General features: G+C 40.1%; 2 protein-coding genes and 1 non-coding gene across 19 annotated transcripts in view; 2 read left to right on the top strand and 1 right to left on the bottom strand.

Moving 5' to 3' along the window:
* Nucleotides 1-2158, top strand: part of LOC104610190 (uncharacterized) — a 68397-nt gene extending 66239 nt beyond the window's left edge. For all 17 annotated transcript variants that reach the window (XM_010276707.3, XM_088887929.1, XM_088887930.1 and 14 more), the window contains 3 exons: nt 1129-1289; nt 1665-1743; nt 1824-2158. In XM_010276707.3, coding sequence (XP_010275009.1) covers nt 1129-1289; nt 1665-1734 — 231 coding nt within the window. In that variant the 3' untranslated portion in view covers nt 1735-1743; nt 1824-2158. The remainder of the gene's footprint in view (nt 1-1128; nt 1290-1664; nt 1744-1823) is intronic.
* Nucleotides 2159-9692: 7534 nt separating this feature from the next.
* LOC148791844 (uncharacterized) lies at nt 9693-10358 on the bottom strand. The gene has a single exon (XM_088888313.1). It carries the CDS (start codon nt 10356-10358, stop codon nt 9693-9695), a length of 666 nt encoding a protein of 221 aa, XP_088744439.1.
* A 7299-nt stretch (nt 10359-17657) lies between these two features.
* LOC148791843 (small nucleolar RNA R71) lies at nt 17658-17766 on the top strand. The gene has a single exon (XR_016076871.1). It is a non-coding gene; the product is annotated as a small nucleolar RNA R71 (small nucleolar RNA).
* Nucleotides 17767-27896: the final 10130 nt, after the last annotated feature.

Raw genomic sequence — 27896 nt, 5'->3', positions numbered from 1 at the left:
AAGATGATGGGCTTCAAAGTGTGGCTCATGCATCACAGGGTAGTGCAGTTAACGCACTACTTTTGGAAGGTTGGATTGGTTACCTCCTCGCCCATTGGTGTGGGAAGTGCTGTCGAGTTGGAGAAGCAGCTGCTGTTGGTAGAGGCGTCCATTGCTGCTGTAGGATATGCCTCGCTCATCAGTGCTAGGGACAAAATGTTTATGTGAAATTGCAGTTTTGTACTTATGGTCATTACTTTATTTTGTAAAAAACTTTGTGGTTCCCAACTTGTAAAGATGTCATTATTAATCTCTTTCAATAATGGCAATGTGGTTTTTGTTCTTACTTAGAGATGTGTACAGAAGCTTATATTCCTTGTTCTGTTTGTTACTTGTCATGGATGGGTTAAGCAATGTGATCTTATGCAAATTAACAGACGGTTGCGGCATGGGTACTTGGTGCGCTATGGACCATACTTCTCTTTGAGTGCTTCATGGGGGTGTAGCGTGGCCTGGAGGACATCACACATTCATTTAATAAGGGGCGGATATATAGCTGCTCGTTCATTTCATAAAGTATAAAAGAAGTGGGAGTTGTATTGAACCCCATAATCAGTTTTCTTTGAAAGCCCTAGAACTATTGCTTATCTCGGAATTGCATTTGAAGATCTAGGAATCACTCCTAGATGTAATTTCATCAAACAACTCGAGTAACCAGTGGTTTCAAAACTTCATTTATTCATTACAAACGTAAGAAAAGGAACAATATAGGTTAGGACGTTGTTCACAGGAGCCACTGCTTCATGTAATGGTAAAAGCTTGGCTGATGTAGACAAGCATGAGACTGCAGGTTTGAACTTGAGAATAACCACTTTGTGCCACCCCCCAAAAAAAAAGTAAAAAGAAAAAAAAGAAAGAAAAAAGAGATTAAGTCTGTATCCAGTCCGCCCTTCTCAAGATCAAGTATACTGAAAATTTATTAGAAAAATGGAAAAATTTCAAAAAACCCTTGCACATTCAAGTTTCTGTCTTCCAGTCTTATAGGTTATTGTACAAATCTTTTTATTCTTTCTACTAACAGCTTTTGCCCGGAGATATTTGATGGATGGGTCAATATTTATTATGATGTTTAGTGTTTCTTTCTTCCAGCTTAGTACAAGCATAATTCGAAAGTATAGTGGACCAGTGGATTTGTGGTTGTCAGTCTTATATGCCCACTATTACCAAAGAGGACAAATGCATTGCTTGCTTAATGAGAACCCTTGTAAAAGCTTCCTTGTAATGTCACAGCATGAGAGCCAATGGATCTGGTATGCGTACCTTTCTTTCATCTTCTACTTTATGAAAATGCCCTTGTCTGTTAAAGTTGGTAAAGAAATATTTCATTAGGCAAACATGAAAAAGCTAATGCAGGGGGCAAGCGAATGAACCATAGCTAGGGGTGCAACTTGGGAAGGTTTGTTAGAATTTGAATGGGCCTGGACCTGTGTAAGTTCTTCAAATCGGTTACCCAACCTGCACCCATAACCATATCCCTGCCTCTGCACTATAATACATGGGTCAGCAAGTTGACATTCTGGATCATTCAGTTTCTGGGGCCTGGCCTTGATAGGGCATAACCCATATATCTTGTCAGAGTTGTTTCTTTGATCCTTTTTATATTCTCTTCTTTTGTGATTCTGTAGGTTTCGGAAACTGTTTGTCTCATTCTCCAGTTACACGTACGTGAATACCCTCAGAAAGATGATCATTTAACATTTTGAGGTAAGTAATACCCCCACCCCCAGCTGCACATTTGTTTATTACTGGAAAACCCAATTAATGCCTTGCTGTTTTCTTTTCAGTTTATACACTTCTGTTTGTCGGAAGGCTGACAAATGGAGGTGAGGGAATTGTAAGAAGGTTTGGCTTCAAAAAATCTGTAATAGTTAAGGCTAATGGTTTGAAAAGAGGTCAATGGATATAAGATTAGTGTTTTCGGTGATTGCCTTAGTGTCATCGTTTACATGAAGTTTGACGATAAACTGTTTTCATGGCAAATTCAAACAACTATTTTGGACGCAAGGGAAACTTCTTTGAATCATTCCATTGGTGTCTTTTTCAACATGTTCGTCGTTGCAATAACACTACTGCTTATTCTCTTTGTACTTTTTTTTGGTAAAATTCTCTTTGTACTATATATTTTAATTGTTAGTTAAATTCTATATTTTAATTGACATTTTCTCTTCTTAGTTTATGCCTATTAACAAATTTAATAATTGATTTATATATTTATTAAGATTAACGATAATTATGTTGATTTTCTGAATTAAGATATATAAGTATATCTTAGTGGTGTTTGCCAAGTCTTTCTAAAGATTTTTCAAAAGCTCAATTGATCAAAAGACCTACTGAGCTTTTGGGGGCTGATCTTTGAAGACAGACCATTTGTTAACATGCGCTTCTAAGCAATGTTCAAAATATTGGTTTTGCACAATGTTCAGAGAACTGGACTGGGCATAGAATTGGAAAAGGGAGAGGTTTTTGGGTCAAAGATTCAAGTAGGGTTTAATTGGAGGTTGAATCGTGATGATGTGGCATATACATATATATCTTACAAGTCATAGATACTAAATATATTACCAATGTTTAAGTTTTTTAATTTACATTTTCTTTAAAATACATGCATAATAAAGTAACATATACAATAGTCATTAATTGACACAAATAAAGAGATGGGCTAGTGGTAATTAAGTAATACTTGAAAGCAAGAACTCATGGGTTCAAATACTATTGTACACGTTTTAAATTTCAATTACTTAATAACCTGAAATGTTTCATGAAATTGGGATCGGCTCATCTGATTTTTGGTTAAACTTGTAGGTCAGTTGGTTTTCACCGGTTTCTAGTTATTTCAATGGCTTAATCGATTCGAATGGCTGGTTTGGTCAAATTTTCTACATACATGTATTGCATATCATATTGTAAGCTTGTTGGGCTCGATAGCGTGAGATTGTCACTCTTGTGGGGGCTTCAAGGTGATTTGAACATGGACATAGTCTTTAGGGTGCTGATGGTTCAGTTAACCAAATTATGGGCCTCTTTCCAAACCAAACCGATGGTACCATTTTTAGGAAAATTGGTAACTGAAATTGAATAAAAGCCGATCAGTTAACTGGTTAATTGGTTCGGTAAATCGTCGATTTGGTTCATCGGTTTTTTGGTTTTTTATTTTTATAATATATATTAAAATAAATATATAAATATATAATAAAGAAATTAGAATTTTAGAAATACATGTAAAATGTTATATTATAAATAATAAATAATATATTACATATTATATATTATAGATATATGTGAAAAATATATATAATATATATAAACATATGTTGGTTTTATATTCGTTAAACAAAAGTGAACTGATACCTTCAATTTTTCAAAAATATTGAACTAATTAGTTCGGTTAACTAGAATTTTCAATTCAGTCTTGTTAGTTGGGTTTGGCTTTTCAGTTTTTCGGTTTTTAATGATCAACTGTAGCAGCCTTGATAGGTAGGATCTGGTTATAGCTATTTGCTGGCTTGCCCATTCCAGTTGGGGAGCTAAGGCAAGGGGCTTAAGTATGTAAGCTTGGGCTTCGCGGTTCAAAAAAGCATATTGTAAGATTGGATATGGATGTGCATCACTATATGCTTTGGATATACATTGATATAATGGAAAGATATAGATACACTTGGATGCATTGGGGAAATTCTTACAAATCCCACAAATACATCAATAATACCAAGTTTAAATACTGTAGGAATACACACTTCAATAGTTTACATGAAATGATACATTACAATCAAATCAACAATACAAGTCTAAGAATGTAGATATACGATAGTTTCATTGATAATATGCCAAACAATGTGTGATCTTCCAACCTACAAAAAGTTTAGTACAAGATACATTAAATTGTTGTTAGATCTTTGAGTTTGAAAGATAATTGATGGATTCATCTTATAGTTGTTACTTGCCATTAAAATCATTTATAATATACAAAATTAATTGTTTTATTAATTTTGGGATTTTTCCTAAAAAATTAAGAAAAAAATCATTCCGCATAAAGTATTGTTAGATCAATGAGTTTGATTGATCATTGATATATCCATCTTATGGTTCTTTTATGCAATGAAAATCATTTAAAACATATAAAAAATACTTTTTTTAATTATTAGATTTTTTCCAGTTTTGGGGGTAAAATTCATATATCTAACAAGTTTTGACTAGTGGTAAAATTGGATATGTTGATAGTCCAAAATGTTAATAAACAACTTCAAAAAAGTTCGGACAAATATTCAATAGCAATTAATTGACCTACGTAATGAAGTTTAAGAAAGAGAGTAGGAGAGAGAGCGTGTGAGTCCAATGTCATGACTCACAAGAATTAATTGTATTAAATAAAAGAGAGGGATGGCTGTCCTTGATACAATAGGAAGCACAATTCAATGTCTATTAGAATTACAATTACAATAGAAAGAAGTAACGGGAAAGAAATTAAGTTTCCCAATAGGAAACTCTATTGTTGCATCTTCCATCAAGGCCTCAAGAATATTGGGCTCATTGCCCTTGATCTCTTACAATCCCCCGTAAACCCCATTGTTGCCTCTTCTATCAAACCCCATTGGTGCTTGAACTTCTAGTTTGAACAAATTGTTGAAGAATGTCTTGGGCTTATAAGGGTTTGGTGAATATATTTGCAAATTGTGAGCTAGATGAGACGTATTTTGTAATTCTGTTTTTTTTTTGAGCCCCAAAATTTACTCCCGGTGGAGGGGTGCCCACCGAAATTTTATTAATATGTAGAAAACTGTGGAGGGGAACGTGAAACCTTACCCCTCGCTCTATATAAAAGGGAGTCTGACTCGTATAAACATTAAGCGTCCAAGCAACCTAAAATCAATAAATTCTCAAAAAAGGAAGGCCTAAACCATCTGCTGTAATCAAGTACTATACGTGTGAAGGAAGTGTATTTGTGCAATCATAAACAGTCTTTTGAGACTCTAAGCAACCAAGCTTCGCAAGAGCATCCGCCGGTTGGTTAGCCTCTCTGTAAATATGGACACAAAAGAAGTCCAATCTATTTCTAAGCTCTTGAACCTGAGATAACCAAAACCAAAGTTTCCAAGGGGTTGTACAAGTACCATTGAGAATATCAATTAGAAGTTTAGAGTCTGACTCCACCATTATCTTCTCTAAATTAAGTGCAACCGCCAGGTGTAAGCCATCCAGCAAAGTCATAGCCTCTACAGCTAAATTGGAGTCTGAACCATAAGTGTTAGAGAAAGCACTAATGAAACAATTTTTTCCATCTCTGATGATACCCTCTCCACCACATGGGCCAGGATTTCCTCTAAAAGCACCATCAACATTCAACTTAAAGTAACCCTCTGGAACTTCTAATAAATGCACCACCTTGATGTACCTATTCTTAGTGGGATGAATTCGCAACCCCAAACCCTATAGAGAGCTGTTGAGTAAAACTCACTCTATGGGTGAGATTTAGAGGAGAGGATACCTCATGAATCCATCGCATCACCATATTAGAGCATCTGAATTTATTTTCTATTCTGCGCCTGTTTCTTTCCTTCCATATTTTCCAGACTGCAAAACAAGCAACCAGCCCTACTGTAACAGCCCATTGGTTTTTTTCTGAGGCTGCTGAAAACCAAACAGAGAGGAGCTCCTTAATACTCTCGTTACCCCTGAAGGGAAGCCCAAACAATCGGCTAAAGAAAAGCCAAACTCTTCTAGCTAGACAGCCATGCACCAACAAATGATTAACATTCTCCTCTAAGTGGTCACGGCAATAGACACATCTGGATACAAAAGGGATCCCCAACTCCTTTATATCAGAGTCCACCCATACCTTCCCCACCATAAGTTTCCAGACAAAGAAGCTTATCTTAGTGGGCACTAGAGCATTCCAAACTACCTTGTACCATTCCACCGTAGAATGAGCATCCCTATAGAAGGACCAAGCTGTTTTAATAGAGAACTCCCCTTTCATTTCAGGAAGCCAAACTATCTTGTCTTGTCTGTTAGAGAGCTTTACACCTGACCTCTGAACATGTCGGAGAGCCTCATCCTCAAGAAACCTCCTAACATGATCCAGACTCCAAATTCCTGCCTCATCAACAATATCACAAACTCTCAATTGCAAATTAAGACCATCTAGCTGAATGAATTTCCCAATTAAAGGACCATCATGGTTCAATTATCCAGCCAGAAGCTGATTTCTCTCCTTCCCGCTAACCACCTCGAGAGAAGGACTAAGTCACCTCTTAGTTCCATGCTCACCTTCTAGGTATGAGAAGTATAGCACGAAGGGATGGTTGTATAGGAATGATCACCCTTCAGCACCTTGGCTCTAAAGAATTCAGCCCACAAAGAATTTTGAAACAACACTCGCCACAAAGCTTTCAACCTGAGTGCTTTTTGGACATCAGATAAGCTTTTAATGTGCAGCCCACCTTCAGAAAAAGGACTCACAAATTTCCTCCAAGCTATCCAATGGTGATGACTACCTGTCTCTGAATTAGACCAAAGAAATCCTTTCATCAATTGATCCAGGCATTTGATAATCTTCTTGGGAGTTGCAACTGCCGACATCAAGTATATCGGAATACTTCTCAATACATGTTTAATTAGGACAAACATACCTCCAGCTAAAATCATTTTCCCTTTTCAGCCAAAAATTTTAGTTGCCACTTTCTGCACAATCCCATCAAATGCTTCTGCTTTCACTCGGCCCTTACCAATGGGGATCCCCAGGTAGGTGAAGGTTAGAGACTTATGTACGTAGCCCATGATTGAATTTATGATTTGGATTCTGCTATGAGAGGCTTTTGTTGAAGTGAAAAAATAGTTCTTCGCCTTGTTCACCAATTAACCCGAACATTGCACGTACCTTCGGATTATTGACATTACTTTGTCTAACACCTGCTTGGACCCTCTTGTGAAGATAATGGTGTCATCAGCATAGAGATTGTGGGTGATAGGAGGGCATCCCCTGTGAGTCACATAAGCATTTGCAGGATACTGTACGCCCAGCTTGGACAAGTTTCTGCTGAGTACCTCCTCTGCAATGATAAACAAATATGGCGAAAGGGGACCCTTGCCGCAAGCCTCTGGTGGACTGAAAAAACCCTGTGACTGCTCCATTCCAAAGAACTGGAAACCAACAATTCACAACCATTTTTCTAATAAGATCAATCCAATGTTCACTAAAACTGAACCGTCTCAGGACTTTGAAGAGGAAGTCCCAATTCAGCCAGTCGTAGGCTTTAGGCATATCCAGTTTTAGCACAACATTTCCCCCCACAACCTTTTTATCAATATCTGTTACCATTTCCTGTACCAAAGATACATTATCCATGATGTTTCGCCCCTGAATAAAAACACCTTGTTCTAGTGAAATTAACTTAGGTAAAATATTAGGTAGTCTTTTAGTAAAGATCTTTGCAATAAGTTTGTAGTAGAAATTACCTAAGCTGATGGGACGAAAATCTGTGAAACTCTCAAGGACCTTGCATTTTGGTATCAAAGAAATAAAGGAGAAAGTGTAACTCACCGAAAGCTGGCCACCATTAAAAAAGAACTAGACAACCCCTACCACATCTGCTCCAACAATGTCCCAGCACGAGACAAAAAAGTGTCCTGTAAAACCATCAAGCCCTGGTGCGCCGTCTCTGTCCATGGCATGGACCACCTCTTGAATTTCTGTCTCAAAAGGTACGGCCAAAAGATTGGCATTGTCTTCCTGATTAACCACACATGGAATGGTATCCAACAATTCCTCATCACCAACTACGCCTTCCTCTAAGAGAACACTACAAAAATAGTTTACAGCACCTTGTTTCAACTCCTCAAGGTTAAAAATCCAATCACATGTGGAATTTTTAATCTTGCTAATTATGCTCCACATTCGGTTAAGCTTACAGACATATGAAAAAATTTTGAGTTTCTATCCCCCTCTTTCAACCATTTAATTCTCGATTCCTTCCTCCAGAAAATTTCCTCCTGTTTGTGAACTTCATGAAGTTTCTTCCTCTCCTCCCTTAACTCCGTGGAGCTAGCGGTAGAGTTCATCTATAAATGATTCAATTCAGCCTGTTGAACCCTGTCTTCGGCCTCCTTGACAACCTGATGAACATTCCCAAAGACCTCCTACTTCCATTGCTTGAGTTTACTCCTTAATTTATGTAGTTTGAGAAATAAACTCATCAATGGATTGGCATGAACCTCCTTAGTCCAACAATCCCTGACCATCGTGTGAAAAGAGGGATGAGAGTGCCACATCTGCTGAAACCTAAAAGGTTTAGGACCTGTTTGCCTTTCCTCCTCCATAGAAAAAACTAGAGGGCAGTGGTCTAAATAGCTGCAATTAAGATGAGTCATAGGCTTCAAAGGGAAGGATTGCGCCCAGCTTGGATTAACCAAAAGTCGATCTAGACGAGCCCAAACACAGCCCAAGCTCTCTCTGTTATTGCACCAAGTAAATCGACTTCCAGTTAAACCCAAATCAACCAGTCCTGCAACATTTATTAGATCCACAAAATCCTCCATTGTAGACACATCAAGATTTCTTCCCCCCACTTTCTCCTCTCTACAAGTGATCACATTGAAATTTCCAGCTAACAACCAGGGTTTAAAAATACCAGAGGCTAAGTTCTGAATTCTATCCCAAAGAGACATTCTTTCTAGCCGATCACATTTGGCATAAACTATAGAGAGAATGAAACTCTCATTGGTAGTGGTGGTGACTTTCACCGATAGGATTTGATCACAGTCATCAATCAACTGTACAGAGAAAAGGCTATTCCAAAAAATAACAATTTTACTATTGATGTTCACCATAAAACCAGTCATATTGAGTCTCCTACTACCACTAACTTATGCAGTTTACAAAGTTATTTCAGATGAGTGATAGAGGGATTATTTGCAATCCCTCTAATATTCCAGAAACGATCATTCATTAAGAACATCTAGAAGTAGTCATACCTTGGCCAGTCTGCGATCTGATAACTAGTTTGTTCTCACTCTGTACATATATTTTTCGAGGCCTTTTCTTGCAAACCACTTGTGTCCAGTTCGGTTCCACTTCTAGGCCGACTTCGTCCTCAGATAAGGCGTAGGAAGAATTTTGAGCTCTCTCAGTAATTTTATCGAATAGCTCGGCATTAGAACTGAGGCCAGTGTTGTACCCCCTACAAGAAAGCCTCTCGTCCAATTCCAACTTGGATTGTTGCAGCTCCTCTAGACTCCAGATTCTATCAGGTTTCCTAGACGAGAAAAAGATCATCTCCAGACTGACTGGCCGAACAGGCTTCAAACTGATATCATCTTTAGAAGCAAAAGATGTCCACACCCCCTCTGCAAGTAATATCATCTCTTCTAGGATTTCAGGTTGCTGATCCTGGATCTCTTCTGTGTCTGTGTTTTCTATCACTACAACTTCTGAGACCGGTGCTGGGGTTCTTCGAACCTCCTGGTAAACCTGCTTCACAGTTTGTTTTTTCTTGGGTGCTTCAGGATTACCAGGCATTTTATCTGAAGTGGGTTTTAGACTTGGCGACTTCTCCCTCAGATTTTGAATTTCTCTTCAGTTTTAGTTTGCATTCCCCCTCACCATGACCATGTTTGAAGCAGAAAGCGCAATATTTGGGGAGGTTCTCATAAACAATTTTCTACCAGAAACCTTCCTTGCTGAGCCCAACCCAAACACGACTAGGGTTTTCTTTTTGCAGATCCACCTCCACGCAAACCCTAGCTGCGGTTGTTTTGGTCAAATGAGCAATAGTCGGATCAACTTTTAGCACCCTTCCTACTACATGCACAATTGATTGCAGGTACTTGTCATTGTACAAATTGATCGACAACATTGGTAGATAAATCCAAAGAGGAACCACTAATGGTTCCCAATCTAACTCCAACCCAGGGGTCCATTTCAGAAATCTTAGCAGAAAGTCTTTGATAATAACAGCCTCTCTCAGCCAAACCCTAAGGTATTCCTCCTCACTTTCAAATCTGAGAAGCACATGTCTCGGATCTAATGCAGTGACCATAATGGCTTTTTGGAGTCTAAAAGTACCTACCAAAAATTCCCTGATGTCCGCTAGGGAAGGACGACCATACGAACATTTTCCTACCAAAGCAAATTGGAGAGGGGAGAGAGATTTCTCAATACCTTCTTCTGAGAACAGCACCGCCGATTCTCCCCATTTGATCGAAGGTACCTTCAAAGGAATATCCACCGCTGGTGGATCAAGAACAACAGAAAAAGGATTCACGATAGCAGCAACCACCGAAGCAAAGGAAGGAGCACCTCGAGAATCCCCAGGCTGCTCCCCCATTTTGTTCCAGTTTCCCCCCTACATATCTTGTAATTCAATATGTTTAGTTTTGACAAGTAAAACAGGGTTAATGGACGTATAGAATATAATAAGATTATCATGAAATAGTTGTAGCGGTGTTAGATCTTAGAAATGTGAAGCCAATATGGAGAAAAGCAGGCCATATAAATTCAATGCTAAGAATGTGATAAAGCTTGATGCCAAGGAAGGAGAGATTCCCCATATCTTTAAGAGTACACTCCTAACTTGTAAATGATTTGTTATAATAACTCCTCATTATCACTAGTGTAAAGGGGATACACTTATATAATTCTGAAGTATCACCATGGACTAACTACAACAGCAGAACTACAGGCTCTGTGATTGTCTGGTTAGTAGGATTTGTCCAAAGAGGACACTCTTCACCCTTCAATTGGACGTAAGGCAAAGTAACTAAAGCAAGTTGTAGTCTAGGAAGCAAATAACTAAAAAAATTGTTTGTACGATAGATCGTCTCCTTTGAGACGAACTACCTTTAACTGCCTAAGGACTATTTTGTAATTCATGTTCCTTGCCCATGCATGAAGCAAGACATCTATTCATTTATAAATAGCAGGGTACATGACATGAAGGGGGTCATATTCAAAATTCGAATCATTTGATACCTTTGGAGTCATTTTGTCACCAATGACCTAACCATAGAGTTATTTCAGCTCTAACCGTTCTATCACTCCGAGCAATTGAGCATTCTAAACTTAGCATAATTCCGTCCTTTATTCCCTAAGAGTTTCATTCTCATCTTCCCAATCCAGTCTCATCCTTGATGCCTTTGTTCTAGTCGGTATTCTACTCTCTACCTCCAACTTAGACCATCTCTATAGTGGCATACCTACATTAGAATCTCTCAGCAGGATGCTGTCTCACAAGAATATTAATGTCACCGTCAGAGAAGAACAACAATAACCAGCACCAAAGGATATATCACCAGTTTCTCTAATGCATGCACATTAGGAAGAGTTCTCAAACGAAGATCCCATTCATGATCACCTGGCCAGTCTAGTTGGCAAAGTCTACGGCATGGAGGAGTGTCCCAACAAACTGGAAGCAAGGCTTGTAGTATTGGAACACAAGGTGTATCGGAAAGACAATTTTAAGAAACGTATCAGGATACATTTTAGATACGCATGGATACAAACAAAAAATCAAGATACGCATAAATATGATAGGAAATTCAAATAAACCATAAAAAATATATTAGTAACAATACTTACAAGTTTTATATGATTGTAAATAAGTCATTTAAATGTAAAAAAACCATTATTTAATATTTATATAAAATGTGACAGCAAGATATAATTAGTAACCATTGAAAAATGATGGAATAACTAAAATGTGAAAAAAGCAAAAAAAAAAAAACTAAAATGTGAATGTATATACATTAATTTTAAAATAACCAATATAATTTATCTTAATATTTATTAGTATATAAATTTTAATAATTAATTTCAGCATTTATTAACAAGTACCACTAAGGAAAGATAAAATTTACTTAAAACTAAAAATGTATATACTTATAACAAATAAATTGGAATGGCTTAGTGGCGAAGTTATAGGTGTTAAAATCTAGTGACTAAGGTTTAAGTCTTGCTATTGTTAATATTTGTAGTTTTTATACTAACAAAACAAAATTAATGATAGAGAGGATCATTAATTAATAGAAGACACTAAAATTCAAATTTGAATTTAAATTTGGCTATAGGACTATTTTTTTTGAAAATATAGGACTAATTAACTAATTAATGAAGGAAAAGTTAGACATAAATATAGGACTAATGAACTAATTAATGAAGGAGAAGTTAGACATAAATATAGGAGTAACAAATGACATTAATGAGAGAGAATCAATAATAAATATAAATTTACCAAATTAATGGAAGAAGGAGAACCGAAACAATTCGGTTTGTATCGGCCTATTTCGGCCTCGTATTGACCGATACATATCCGAAACAACCCGATGCGGGCCCGTATCGACTGATACATATGAAAAGAAATGGAGCAAATGATTTATATGCGTTCCATGTATCGGGTTCTTATCGGAATGGTACGTATTGACCGGTACGGCCCAGTACGTTATGATATTTTAAACCTTGACTGGAAGACATCAAGCACCAATGCTTCACCAAGATTGAGGAGAAGTAGGACCAACTTTTCAAATGGTTGAAAGAAAATTTTACAGCACTAGAAACCCAATGGTAGTAGGAGCTCTAGAGCCCAGATCAACATCTTAGCCATCGATCCACCATCACAATGACCAAGAACTGAATGTTGGGCCATCTCGAGAGTAGGAGCACCACCAGACTAATTCTTCGTAAGTCAAAACTTCACCAAGAATACCATTGACTCCACTTCGACCCTCGTCACCAATGGTGTGTCCGATAGACACTCCAGAACACCAGTTTAAACATTTATAATTTTTACCAATTCTCAAACAACTACTAACGCAGTAAAGGGATGAGAACGTGTCGAATCCATAGGGAAGCGAGTGAAAAAATAATATATACTTAGATCCGGACAAGAGAATGCAATCGGGAATGGCAGAAAATACGAAAATAAAATCTATTATTGCTGAAATTAAATGTTTCGAATTTAAACAAGACAATAAATAAAAATCAGAATTTAATAAAGTATGGGAATCTACAAAGGAAATAAAAGAAATAAATTAAAAAAATGATCCAGAATTTGGATCTGGTGGTGGTAGTTGCAGATAGACCTGTTCATGGGCCAGGTGGCTCGACGGGCCGGCCCGGCCCCCGGACGGGCTTGAACACCTATATAGGCCCGCGGACTTAACCTCGGGCCAAAAAGCCCGGCCCGCAATAAATTCGAGTTGGGCTCGGGATTTGCCAAAATAGCCCTGCCCGAGCCCGGCCCGGCTCGACCTATAAATAAACCTAAAAACCCTAATTGAATACCCCTCTTTTTTCATCCCTTTCCCTTCTTTTTTCAACCGAATTCTTCTTCTCCACATCCTCTTTCCCTTCTTTATATATATATATTTTTTAATATAAATAAATTTTGAATTTATATATTTTTTTAATGTAAATAAATTCTGATTTATATTGATTATTGAATAGGAAAAATTTCTAATTTTTTTTATTAGGTCGGGCTTCGGGCTCGGGCTCGGGTTTCGGGCTTTTTATTAGGGTCGGGCTCGGGCCCATGTTGTAGGCCCGTTGGTCGGGCCGGGCTTGGGCTCGGGCCTAACATATTTCTGTTAATGAAGAGTAAAACTCCGGCCCGGCCCATGAATAGGTCTAGTTGCAGATCCGCCAGACACCTTGTAGAAACCCCTCCTGACAAGAACTAGGTGTCTGTCCATTCTACAATCCTCGAACCCCTCGAGACACCTTAGCCTTGAATCGGACAAATTCAGATCTGCAAAACAGAGAAACAAACAAGAATTAAATCTAAAAGATTGCATAAATAAAAATAATAGAAAAGAAAACAAAGAAAAGAAAATAATGGTTGATCAGATCCAGTGGCGGTAGCGGTAGAATGGTTGAGCAGCTTGCATGAACCCCTCTTGACAAGATCTAGGTGTCCTCCCCTTCTACAACCCTTAAACTCCTCAAGAAACCTTAGCCTTGTTAACTGGGTGAATTGACCAACCCCTTCTACAGGGCCCCTAGGACCCTTTTTATAGAGAAGGGTGGACACAACTGGGAATAAAGAGAAAGAGGGGGTGATAGCTGGGTTTTAGCAAAAATATGGGTGCCTAGGGTTTAGAATGAAGGGTTAGGATGGTTCTAGGGTGATCCTAAGGCTGAGAAGAAAAGGAGAAGGCACCCAATATTATGTAAGGCTGAGATTTAATGGCTAAAGGCTGAATGGTGAAGATTAGAAGTTAGGTGGCTCCTAGGGTTAGAATGCTAAAAAGAGAGTGCCCTAGAATGGATGGTGGAGATTAGAAGGGATGGAAGGTGAGGACTTAGCAATTAGGGGTGGCTAGGGTTTGTTAAGAGTGAAAAGAATGGGTTAAAAGGCACCCTAGGGTTTGCTAAGGCGTGGGGAGCATGCTAATACAGTAGGAGGGGCGCAAAATGGATTTAGTAGCTAGGAGGCGCCCTTTTGCTTTCAGTTTTTCACAAAAACACCCCCTCTCTCAGCTGGACTTCACACCAGCTTCCTAAAATCTGCATTTCAGCCATGAAAACTTTCCAATTTTCCCCAAAATTTGCACAGAGACCCTTAGAGGCCACAACATTGCATTTAACTGGGGAAATGGCACATCTTGACTATTCTAAAGCCGAAAAAACCCCTGAATTGATGCCCTTAAGGCATCAAAATGTAGGGTTATCACACTCCCCAACTTAAACATTACTAGTCCCTTTGCAATGCAGCCTTAAAATTACACTGAGTATATAGATCTTTCCCATTACAAGGTCATCCCTAATAGAATTAATCAAGCATCCTGATTCCAACATTCTCAAACTTTGTATAGATCGATATTGGGCTTTAGGGGTAAAATTGTCTTATTTTGAATATTACTGAAACATTGCTTAAAAATCTTATTTACCCTTTCATTTGCAAACTGTCTTGATAAGATGAGATTGATTTTAAAATCAAACAGGTATTCTTCTTATTATTTCTAACAACGGATTTCTACCCCTGAACTTATTTTTTTTGTTACCTTTCACCGTTTTACACGAATCTCGACACTTGACTTAGGTGAAGAGACCCTGTTACTGAGTGTTAGGTAAGTGTCTTTGGCATTCCCTTTTCTAATTGACGCAAATCTCGACACTTGACTTAGGTGAAGAGACCCGGTTACTAAGTCTAGGGTGTCCATTGACCTTTTATTCTCTCTCTCTCTCTCTCTCTCTTTTTTTGCAACATTGTTCAGGGTAGTCAACTGTCTCTTAACAATTTGAAGAATTTTGTCTAATTTCTCAATCTTTCTCTTCCTATCTTGATAGGGGCAAACTTGGGAGTTTTCTAATTCCTAAACGGATTCGACAATATTCAAACAAGACCAATTTTTGACTCCTATCATTTGCTACCAATTTCTATAGAATTCAATATTCTTTTATCAATTTCCTTAACTTTTTCTGTTTGGGAATATCTTTTAATGGAAAATTTTAAAAATTTCAGTGAAATTTTAATTCTCCATCTTTAAAGGCTTAGCTTCACAATTTTTTTTTCAAATTTTCTCTCTCTTTCCTCACCCCCAACTTAAATGCCATTGTCCCTAATGGCATAACTAGAATGATGCAAAGAAGATTTGGGCCAAAGGGAACAATGAGTAGGGTTTTCTTGAGGGGTTCAAGGTATGCCACTTGGTCTTGATCAAGAAAATAAAATAAAAAAAAACTAATCCTAAAATTAATTGAAAAAATTACGTTGGGTTGCCTCCCAACCAACGCTAAGTTTAATGTCTTCAGCCAGATGCAACTATTCATCTCTCTCATCCAAACTCTCATACTCACTTTCGTTTTCATACCAACCAGGACCGGATCAGGCTAATCAAGGGGTAGGTTGGTCATTCACAAGATTGTCCACTATGTCCACACTGCCTTAATCTTCCCCTAGGTTTGGATGCTTAGAGGCATTAAAAACATTCAATTGGACCTTCTGCTCCCCAAATGAGATGTCCATTTCCCCCGATTTATAATTGATATTTGCATTAGTCATTGCTAAAAACGACCGTCCTAAGATTATCGAGTTGTGGCTCAGTTCTTCGGTTGGGGTCATGTCTAAGACAACAAAATCTACAGGGAAATAATAGTTTTCTATCCGAACAATAACATCCTCAATGACACCTTGAGGGGTCTTGACCGACTGATCAGCAAGTTGTAGAATTATTGGGGTAGGTTCAGTCTTGACCGACTGAACCTTTCATAAATAATGGACGGAAGTAGGTTCACACTAGCCCCTAGATCCAATAGGGCCCTATCAAAGGTGATTCCAAAAATTATACAGCTACTAAGAGGAGCAACCGGGTCTTTCATTTTCCGGGAAAGTTGTTTCAGGAGGACCGCACTCACATCTGCTGAGAGCATCACTTTTTGTGAGGCCGATCATGGCTCCCTCATTTGGGTGCATAGCTCTTTCAGAAACTTTGCATAAGCTGGGACATGTTGAATCGCATCGAGGAGCGAGATGTTAATGTATACTTGTTTGAAAAGTTTCCTGATCTCCTCATTGCGAATCTCTTTCTTTTTTCGTGACGGCCCGACTGTGAGTGCGGTAGGAAAGGGGACTATAAATTGGTTTACTTTAGGCTCTTTTTCTAAGTTTTCCCTTTCTTTTTCTTCCCCCCCCCCCCAACTTAGGGTTTTTTGACTCCTTTTCTTCTTCTTTACTTTCTTTCTCATACGGGTCTTCCGAAATTCTCCCACTCCTTAAAGTTGTTATAGCTTTAGCATTTTCGAATTGAGGATTATGAGGAGGTGGTTGAATTTGTTGAGAGAAACCCGGTGGTTGATTCCTAGGGTTTGCAACTAGTTGACTCGGTAGTTGCCCCACTGCCCTCCTTGCATTAGCTTCAGCTAGCTGTCCTATTTGGCTTTCTAACCTAGCAATGGACTACTGTTGATTTAGGATCAACTGCTGCAACTACATAAATTGGTTGTCTACTGATCGGGATTGAGGGGGTTGTGGGTAGCCCTGATATGGTTGGGCTGGTTGACTCCTAGGGTACACCTACTGGAACTAGTTTTGTACTACTGGCCTCTGAAACTGTTGGGCCATGGAGTTGGACAGATGCTGATGAGACTGTACATTGGGTTGATGTGTCCTCCAAGAAAAGTTAGGATGGTTTCTCCACCCAAGGTTATAAGTATTAGAATATGGATCATTATTGGGCCTTGAGAAACTCTGGGCTGCCTGAACTTGTTCTTGGATAAAAGGTGGAAATTGAGCCACAGTAGGACAATCATCAACCTGGTGGGTCAGGCTGGCACAAATGGAACATACTTTGGGATAAGAAGTAGATGGGCCCGATTGCTGGTTAAGAGTGAAAAACTGGTCGAGTTTCTGGGCTAGAAGGTCTACCCTATCCAACTTTCTATAAATGGCATTCAAGTCCATTTTTGCCTCGGGCTCTATATTATTTCTGACCTCATAGAGCCCTGCCCTCTTTGAGGGTCCCACCGACCTTTCATAGGAATGCAACGACGCATTATTGATAGAACTCTCACTCAGGGTTTCGAAAAGATTATAAGCTTCATCCTCGCTCTTGCTCATAAATGCCCCCCCACACGATGCATCTACCATCTACCTGTATTGATTGGTTAGGCCTGGAGAATTTGCCATTGAGACAGGCCATGGTGTGGGCATTTTCTCATTAACTCTTTCATCCTCTCCCAAGCCTCATGAATTTGTTCACCCGGTGTTTGAGTGAATCCTGTGATAGCTTTCCACATGGTATTGGTTCTGCCTATAGGATAGAACTTCCTAAGGAATTCTTGTTGCATTTCTGCCCAAGTCCTAATGGGTCTCCCTATAGTCCCTAACCAATGCTTGGCCTTATCCTTCAAGGAGAAGGGGAAAAGAGCCAATCTAAGGTCATCACCATTGAAATTCTGAATCCTTACAGTTGAACATATTTCTAGGAACTCATCTATGTGCTTGTATGGGTCCTCACTTGGGTTCCCATAGAAGGATGGGAGCATCTAGATTGTACTTGACTTAATTTCATACTGTAAGGCCTGAGTATCAGGTAACTGGATGCAAGATGAAGGGTTGTATTGTGTTGGAGTGAAGTATTCCTTCAACTTTCTAGGTTGGGCATCATTGATTCTGACCATTTGATTTCGGTGTTGATGATGGAGGTATCTCTCTATTTCAGGTATAGGTTCTACAGTTTCTCTCCTTAAAGATCTCCTTCCTAACATACAACATAGAAGTCCCTTTTCTTCTTATTTGAATTTAAAATTTTGAGTTTAATTTCAAATGTGGATTTTGCAACTTGAATTCTGAAATTTAAACTCAACTTTTGAAACTTTCTCCTTTTTTTCTGAAATTTAAATTCAAACTCAGCCTTTGAAATTTAAATTCCTAAAATCTAAATTCAAGTTGGAATTTTTAAATTTTTTTTCTTCTTTTTTTTTCATTTTTTTTGTAAAGGCAAACAAATCAACCACACGACCTAGGGGCTGACCTAGGGTTTCCTAAACTAAGGGTTCAACCAATGTGAATCCTCTTAGGTTCACTTGGAATTACACCACTTCCTTTGGTTAGCCAGGTAAGAGGTGGGGATGTGGGAGGCTCCCCTTGCTCTCGCAAGGACCTAATTAAGTAACCACAAAACCCGCTTTGGTGTAGCCATTTAACCTCTTTCCTTAGACACCAACCACCGATTATGGAAAGTAATTACAAGCTTTCCTAAAATTCAGCACACCTTTGAACCAAATGTGAGGCTTCCCTAAAGGATCTTGCTATCCAAATTTCAAATTAGGGTTTGGGGTAAACCGCACATGAAGGGTGGTGATTTTTGGGCCAAGGAAGGGCGATGAAATCCCCACCTTATCTTATTTAAGTTGGATGCCCTTAGAATGGATTAACGAAAAGAAACAAAATAAACAAAGCAAGTGCAACTAATTACAATGTATGCACATTTATTTCTAAAATGCAATTCAGCAATATAACATAAAAGAATAAAAGAAACAAAATAAACAAAGCAAGTGCAACTAATTACAATGTATACACAATTATTTCTAAAATGCAATTCAGCAATATAACATAAAAGAATAAAATAAACTAAGCACAAGAAGCAATTAAAATAAAAAGAAACCTACCACATTCATAACTAACAAAATAATTTCAGCAATTAAATAATCCTATATGATGCATGCTCTAAAACATATCAAATCCTAGATGTTGGAATGCAAATGCAAAACTTTTAAAATTTTAATTATTTTTTTAATATATTTTTCGATTTTTTTATTTTTTTTAATTTTTTTTGAAATTCGAGAAATTCAAATTCAAATTCAGATGTGAATTAAAATTTAAATTTAAATTCAAATTCGAAATTTAAACTCAAAATAAAAAATTTAAACAATTTCCTATTTAATGATTAATTATTCAATTAAATAACTAAAAGAAAAGAAATTAAATAAAACAACAATTAATTGTGCTAAACAGAATTGACAACTACCAAAAATAAATTCTAACAAACTAATTAATAATCTAAAAATTAAACTGAAAATAAAATGATCAAAAAGAAAATTATGCAAGAACTAGATTAAAAAAAAGAAAAAAATACAAATCTAAAAAAATTAAACCAAAAATAAAATAAACAAAAGAAAAAAAATAATCGGATTTTTTTGTATTTATATTTTTTTTCGTTTTTTTAATAAAAGAAAAACACAAATCTAAAAATTAATACGAAAATAAATTTAACGAAGAAAAATATGCTGCAAAAATAAATAAAATAAAATAAATGAAATTTTTTTATTTCTTTTTTTTGTTTTTTTATCTGAAATAAAAGAAAAAAACGAATCTAAAATTTAAACCGAAAATAAAACAAAATAAAATAAAGAAAAGAAAATTATGCTGCAAGAAATAAAATAAAATAAAATAAAATAAACAATTTTTTTAAATCTGAATAAAAGAAAAACACAAACCTAATAAAGCAAAAAAAATTGAACAAGAAGCTAAAATAAAGAAAGAAGAATAGATCTAGAAACAAAATGGAAGAAAAATAATACTAGAAAAAAAAAGAAATCGGATCTAAAAAAATTAAATAAAAATTCAAAAATCACTATTCAACTAAAAAAAGAGTTCGAAAATAAAAATAAAAAAATCAAAAGTAAAGTGGAATGATTACACCTGAAACGGAATCCAATTTCTCTTCTCTTCTCTTCCGTCCCGTAGTCCCGCAATGCTCCGGTATCCCACCTTTCGCTATTCCGTCCTTCAGAATCAAAGAGAAACAAGAATTAAACTGAGATAACGGATCAAGTAATAAAACAAAAAGGAAAAAATAATGAAATAGATCCGGAAAAAGTAAATAAAAATTTTTCTCTGTGCTTCCCCGACAACGGCACCAAAAACTTGGTGTGACTGAAAGTGCGTTGTTAAACACTCCGGAACACCAGTATAAACATTTATAATTTTTACCAATTCTCAAACAACTACTAACGCAGTAAAGGGATGAGAACGGGTCGTATCCACAAGGAAGCGAGTGAAAAATTAATATATACTTAGATCCGGACAAGAGAATGCAATCAGGAATGGCAGAAAATAGGAAAATAAAATCTATTATTGCTGAAATTAAATGTTTTGAATTTAAACGAGACAATAAATACAAATCAGAATTTAATAAAGTATGGGAATCAACAAAGGAAATAAAAGAAATAAATTAAAAAAAATGATTCAAAATCCGGATCTGGTGGCGGTAGCTGTAGATCGGCCAAACAGCTTGCAGAAACCCCTCCTGACAAGAACCAAGCGTTCGTCCTCTGTACAACCCTCAAACCCCTCGAGACACCTTAGCCTTGAACCGAACAAATTCAGATTTACAAAACAGAGAAATGAACAAGAATTAAATTTAAAAGATTTCATAAATAAAAATAACAGAAAAGAAAACAAAGAAAAGAAAAGAATGGTTTATCAGATCTAGTGGCGGTAGTGGTAGAATGGTTGAACAGTTTGCAGGAACCCCTCCTGACAAGATCTGGGCATCCTCCCCTTCTACAACTCTTGAACTCCTCAAGAAACCTTAGCCTTGTTAAGTGGGTGAATTGACCAACCCCTTCTATAGGGCCCCTGGGACCCTTTTTATAGAGAAGGGTGGACACAACTGGGAATAGAGAGAAAGAAGGGGGTGATAGCTGGGTTTTAGCAAAAACATGGGTGCCCAAGGGTTTAGAATGAAGGGTTAGGATGGTTCTAGGGTGATCCTAAGGCTAAGAAGAAAAGGAGAAGACACCCAATATTATGTAAGGCTGAGATTTAATGGCTAAAGGCTGAATGGTGAAGATTGGAAGTTAGGTGGCTCTTAGGGTTATAATGCTAAAAAGAGAGTGCCCTAGAATGAATGGTGGAGATTAGAAGGTATGGAAGGTGAGGATTTAGCAGTTAGGGGTGGCTAGGGTTTGTTAAGAGTGAAAAGAATGGGTTAAAAGGCGCCCTAGGGTTTGCTAAGAAGTGGGGAGCATGCTAATACAATAGGAGGGGCGCCAAACTGGGTTTAGCAGCTAGGAGGCGCCCTCCTGCTTTTAGTTTTTACAAAAACACCCCCTCTCTTAGTTGGACTTCACACTAGCTTCCCAAAATCTGCATTTCAACCATGAAAACTTTCTAGTTTTCCCCAAAATTTGCACAGAGACCCTTAGAGGCCACAACATTGCATTTAACTAGGAAAAGGGCACACCTTGACTATTCTAAGGCCAAAAATACCCCTTTATTGATGCCCTCAAGGCATCAAAATGCAGGGTTATCAACCAACGTCCCAAATTCTAGGAATGTCAAATCCATGATCACCAATTGGAGGTTATTGGCATGATTGTTTGTAGTAGATGTCCAAGGAAGAGTTATTGAACTGCTCCAATCGGCCATTAGAGGTGGTTTAAGCAACAAAGTCTATAAATCTTTGTACTAGAAGCCTTATTGTTTGCACATCACTTAGAATCCCTACTCGTAGTGATACTTTCCACCTTCTTTATAATAGTATGATGGCATCAATGAAAATTCTAGGAAGGACATCAATAAGTTCGAGGATTCCCTTGGCCTATTCTCCATGGATGGAGATCTGAAGGTCAAGGAGATTACTAAGTCTTTGACTAGCCTAACTTACACTTGGTTTATCAATTTGCCGCTGGGAACCTCCAACCATGGGAGGAGATGGTGGAGAAGTTCCTATCCAAATAGTTCATCATGGAGATGAGGCTTACCACCTAATGGAAGCCCAATACTATGCTATCAAAGTGCTACCCACAAGCTGCATGATGACAAGGTGAAGAAAGTTGATTTGGTGGAGGAGTACATCAGGAACATGCACCCTCATTACATAATCAACCTCAAGAACCTGCAAGACTTCACCAGCCTATGGTAGTGTGCTAGGAAAACAACTCGTACATTGAAGAGGGAAAAGGGCAGAGGAAATGTACTTAGTTGAAGGAAGAAGAGGAGGATCAGGCTCACCGTGGTAGCTAGCCCTTATGTCATTTGCTTGCAGGAAGGAGGTGCTAGTTGTTGTTGCTTACATTGGGCTAAGAACAACACTGTAAATGTGCTTGCTAGACGAGCTGGCTGGTGGAAGGATCCGAGGGCTACTAAAAGTCGAGGACCGGTAGAGTCCGAGGCCCATGGTGTGGTCGAGGTCGAGTGCCTACGAGTGTCTGAGGTCGGCTAAGGCCGAGAAACTATGGAGAAGGGAACATTAGAGGCCCCAGGTGCTAACCCGAGGCAGGGACTCCAACGGTCAAGTTAGTGAGGGCATAGCAAAGAGGGTGGGTGATGTCCGAGGAGCTCGAACGAGGTCGCTAGTAAGTTGGAGAGTTGAGAGAGATGAGTGTGTAGTCCATAGTTTAGGATCCAGCCCCTTACCTTAGGGGAGTCATGCCCTATTTATACTTGAGGTCACCTAGAGGTGGATGGGCATGGACGGATAAAATGTGATCCAACCTTGGGTGCGTAGCCATTCGAGGTCGTTGTGTGTGGTTGCGCCTGGCCATGTTGGACGCACTGATTGGATCCGCCCTCGGCCATGTGTCGATGCGCCATTGGCCTGTCTAAAGCGCCTACAACCACTCTGAAGGCCGTGGTAGAGGTCTTAGCTGAGGACCTTGGCTTCGGCGGAAGGGAGTGTCATTTTTGCTAGGAGGTGCTGAGTGGCCTTCTATGGCGAGGACCTCAGCAATGGCTGATATGGAGAGAGCGGTCTTCGGGCATGCAGGTGATGGCCTCGATTTTGAAGTTGCTAAGGATAGCTTGGATTGGAAGCATGGAGACGTTGGCTTTGGCCGAGGCCTCGTTGGAGGTAGTTTGGCCTATGAGCGTATAGACGTCGTCCTCGGCTTCGAGGGGCTTCCGTTAGCTATTGTGTTGATTCTACCTCTTGAGAGGGTTGTGGAGAACCGAAGAGTGTGGAGGCATTAGCCTCGGTCTCAGAGTGCTCAGTACTATGCTTTGCACGGGTATGAGGTGTGCGTGCCCCCCAGTCGTGTGCTTTAGATGAGCTGATGAGTCCGTGCGTGGGCCAGACGTCAGCTTCTGGCCGATCACCAACGTGTGAGATATAGATGATGAGCGGGCGTGCCGTGGATGATAACTCCGCATTTTGATGCCTTAAGGGCATCAATTCAGGGGTATTTTTGGCCTTAAAAAAGTCAAAATGTTCCCTTTTCCCAGTTAAAATCAAGTATGTGACCTCTAGGGGTCTCTATGCAAATTATGTAGAAAACTGAGAATTTTTCTAGGCTGAAATTCTGTTTTTGGGAAGCTGCTGTGAAGTTTTGCTGAGAGAGGGGGTGTTTTTGTAAAGAACTGAGAACAGGAGGGCGCCTCCTATCTACTAAACCCAATTGGCGCCCATCCTATTGTATTACCATTCTCCTCTCTCCTTAGCAAACCCTATGGAGCCTTTTTAACCTAAGCCTTTCACTCTTAGCAAACCCTAGCCGCCCTTGGTGTTTAACCTCCATCCTCCACCTCTTTTAATCTCAACCACTCATTTTAGGGCTCTCCTTTATAGTTTTTAAACCCTAGGGTGCCACCTATTTTGCTAATCCTCACCATTCAGCTCCCCACCATTAAATCTCAGCCACTCCCTCCATCTTATATCCCAACCATTCAATCTAGGGCACCACCTATTCTTTTAATCTTAACCCTTCAACCCTAGATGTTCTAATCTACACCCTCCATTTCTGGGCGCCCAAATCTCATCCCTACAAAATATTGGGCGCCCTCTCCTTTTATTTTCTGCCATAGGATCACCCCAAGACCATCTTAGCCATCCATTAGAAACCCTAGGGCAGCCCTAACTTTGCTAAATCCCAACTGCTGCCCCCCATCTTTCTCCCTATTTCCAGTTGTGTCCACCCTTCTCTATAAAAAGGGTCCCAGGGGCCCTGTAGAAGGGGTTGGTCAATTCACCTAGTTAACAAGGATAATGTTTCTTGAGGAGGTCAAGGGTTATAGAAGGGGAGGACACTTAGATCTTGTCAAGAGGGGTTCTTGCAAGCTGTGCAACCATTATGCAACTACCGCCACTAGATCTGATCAACCATTCTTTTCTTTTCTTTAATTTCTTTTCTATTATGTTTATTTCTGCAATCTTTTAGATTTAATTCTTTTTTTCGTTTCTCTGTTTTGTAGATCTGAATTCGTTCGGTTCAAGGCTAAGCTGTCTCGAGGGGTTCAAGGGTTGTAGAAAGGATAGACGCCTGGTTCTTGTTAGGAGGGGTTTCTGCAAGTTGTTTGGTCGATCTACATCTACCGCCACCGGATCCGGATTATGGATCATTTTTTTATTTATTTCTTTTATTTCCTTTGTTGATTCCCATACTTTATTAAATTCTTATTTTTATCTATTGTCTTGTTTAAATTTGAAACATTTAATTTCAGCAATAATAGATTTTATTTTCGTATTTTCTGCCATTCTCGATTGCATTCTCTTGTTTGGATCTAAGTATATATTAATTTTTCACTTGCTTCCCTATGGATACGACCTATTCTCACCCATTTACTATGTTAGTTGTTGTTTGAGAGTCAGAAAAATTTGATAAATGTTTAAACTGGTGTTCCGAAGTGTTTAACAACATGCTTCCGGACACACCAGTGGTCGTGCACGAGATGAGTTCCAGAGTCGGGTATTGTTCGCGTGTGTGACGAGTCTTAGCATTGAAGGTTCAGACCGTGTCCGAGGTGGGCGTCTGGTTGTGCGAGACGAAGGTGGTCTTTCTTTGCTTCCAGTGTAGAGGGTTGGTCGTTTAGGTCGATTTGGTGGGGAGCCGAGCTGAGCCCCTAGTGGCGAAGGAAGATTTGACGCGAGCTGGCCTCGGCTTCATTCACATTGGTAGGAGGATTCCTGCTATCAGCCCGATACATCGGCTTAGCTTTCCATTTGTAAGCATTGAGTAGCTCGTGCTTGTGTAAGGGTGTCGCTGAACGCCAGGCACTTGCTGATTGAGAAGGCCAAGTTGCTGGGGAGGGCGTTAGGCGAGGGCTCGTTCAGTAGACAGGTGTCAAGGGAACGCCTTGGCGAGGAGGGTGCCTCGGCTAGGTCGGCCAAGAGGGTTCTAGTCTGGAGGGCACCTCAGCTAGGAGGGCGCCTTGGCCGGGCTTCCTGTAGGGGTGACCAAGGTAAGTACCTAGAAAGGGCACTGGGCGAGGGCCCGTTCGGTAGACAGGTGTCAATAGGGCACCTCGATCAGGTCGACTAGGAGGGCTCCAATCAAGAGGGCACCTCGGCCGGGAGGGCGCTAGTCAAGAGAGCACCTCGGCCGGGAGGGCGCTAGCCAGGAGAGCACCTCGGCCGGGAGGGCACCTCAACCGGGTTGCCCGTAGGGGTAGCCGAGGTGAGTACTTCATTGGCGATTGCGCTTCCACTGTGGGTTACTTGTCATGCCATCATCTTGCAACTTCTACGCAAGGAGGGTGACAGACGAAAAGCTACATGCATCCAAGGTGACGCTGCCCCGATCCGAGGTGGGGTGCACGTCCGTTGAGAGGAGGGAAGAGGGGGCCGCCTAGGTGGGGCATGCATCCAAGGTGATGACACCCCGGGGTGTGGTGCACGTCCCTTCAGCGAGGAGGGACGTGCATCCTCCGGGGTGTGGCTGGTGTCCAAGGTGATGATGCCACGAGCTGAGGTGGTTAGGTCAATGGCAAGGGGTGTGCATCCATCAAGAGGTGGCCGGCGTCCGAGGTGACTTTGCCAGGGAGGAGTCTATGGCAGCCGTGGCTTGAAGCTTGTTATGAGTTGCCCGATATAGAATGTAATTTTTGCGTATCTTGTGCCTTTTTGCGGTTGCATTTCTTCTACTCAAGCAATCAGGTGGGTCAGGCCAAGGCCATGCTTCATTGCCCAGGATACTAGGCCCCTTTCCTTAGCGAGAAGGAAAGGGAGGCACACACCTTATCTATCTTGGATACCCTTTCCATAGGGGACAGAGCATGTGAACCCTTGCGTAGTCGAGGCTATGTGGTGCCTGGCCGGTGCCGCAGAGCACCCTGGTCTTAGCAAGGTGGCGTTGTTCCCTTCAACGTGTTTGTTCTGCCATGGTTTGTGCTAAGCAAAGGGCCGGTGCCGGCTCTCCATCCTGGATAAAGACTCGCTCGGTTTTGTAGGAGGGTCTTCTGAGGCTGAGGCCAATATCGAGGGCCACCCCGTCAGCTACGGCCGAGGTCCATTAGATCCCTTGTCAAAAGGGGCAAGTAGGTGTGTGGCCTCCAATGATCGTATGTCTTGGGTTGACGTCCAGTTCGGGTGCGTAACCTTGGTGAATGTTGTAGGCCGCCGCCAGCCGGTCGATTGAGGGGGACCTCGCGACTAGGCATATGACCTCAAAGAGCCGTGTGCCGTGGATCGAGGTCCAGTTCGAGCGTGTAATTTATGTAACCTTGGTAAATGTTGTATGTTGTGGCTGGTCGCTTGATTGGGATGAGAACGTATACGCTGAGGGTTTGAGGCGAGGTGAGAGAAACTTGCTTTAATTCAAAATTTTTTTACATGATCGGGCCTGTGGGTATGCTCAAGGCTGAGCTCTTATGGTCGGTCATGAGGGTACGCCCGAGGCCGAGCTCTTGATGATGACTAATTACAATTGTTGCTGCTGGGGCAAGGAGATGAGGATGTTGTCAATGTACTACTTCAAATATCTGTGGCGGATGAGGGACTCGATCTCGTCTTGGAGCTCATAATAGTCCTCGGTGTCGTGGCCAATGCCGCAGTGATATGTGCAGTATTTCCTTGGGTTACCCCTCTTGGGGTTCCTCTTCATCTTCTTAGGCCACTTCATATACTCCTCTTCTCCTACCTGCATGAGGATATGGGCTCAGGTGGAGTTGAGTGGTGCATACTGATCGTAGGTCAGGGCTGACGGTTTCTTGTTATCGTTGTTGTCACGACTATCTCTGTTCTTCCTCTTCTTCTTAGTGTCACCATGGTCGTGGTCAGCCTCTCCACCTCGGTGCTCGTTGGCTGAGGCTTCCTTGGCAGTGATGTACTTTTGTGCCTTTCTCAAAAATTCCGCCTTGGTTTTGGGTGGTGTCTTAGTGATAAAGCACTTAAGGGCCAACTCGGGGAGGAGGCCTTGGATTGCTGCATGCATGGAGACCATGGGGTTAAGGTCGCGGACCTCGAGTTCTTCTTTCTTGAAGCGGTCGATGTAGGATCACAGACTCTCGCCATGTCTCTGTCAGACGACCATAAGTGAGACGATGCTCTTTTGGGACCGTCGACTGCTGATGAAATGGGCGAGGAAAAGGTTGGTGAGCTTCTCCCACGAGCTGATGGAGCAAGGCGGGAGCCTGGAGAACCATAGGCGAGCTGCCCCCTTGAAGGTTGCCTGGAAAGCTCGGCACATCAAGGTGTTGGAATACCCCATATAG

This window comes from Nelumbo nucifera, chromosome 5, assembly GCF_055504915.1.
Source record: "Nelumbo nucifera cultivar China Antique chromosome 5, China Antique-T2T, whole genome shotgun sequence".
Lineage (NCBI taxonomy): Eukaryota > Viridiplantae > Streptophyta > Magnoliopsida > Proteales > Nelumbonaceae > Nelumbo > Nelumbo nucifera.
The sequence above is the reverse complement of the archived record's forward strand: the minus strand, read 5'-3'. Positions and strand labels throughout refer to the sequence as shown.

Excerpts from the sequence above, each read along its gene's own strand:
- LOC148791844 (XM_088888313.1), bottom strand. The coding sequence starts at position 10,358 with ATGGGGGAGCAGCCTGGGGATTCTCGAGGTGCTCCTTCCTTTGCTTCG.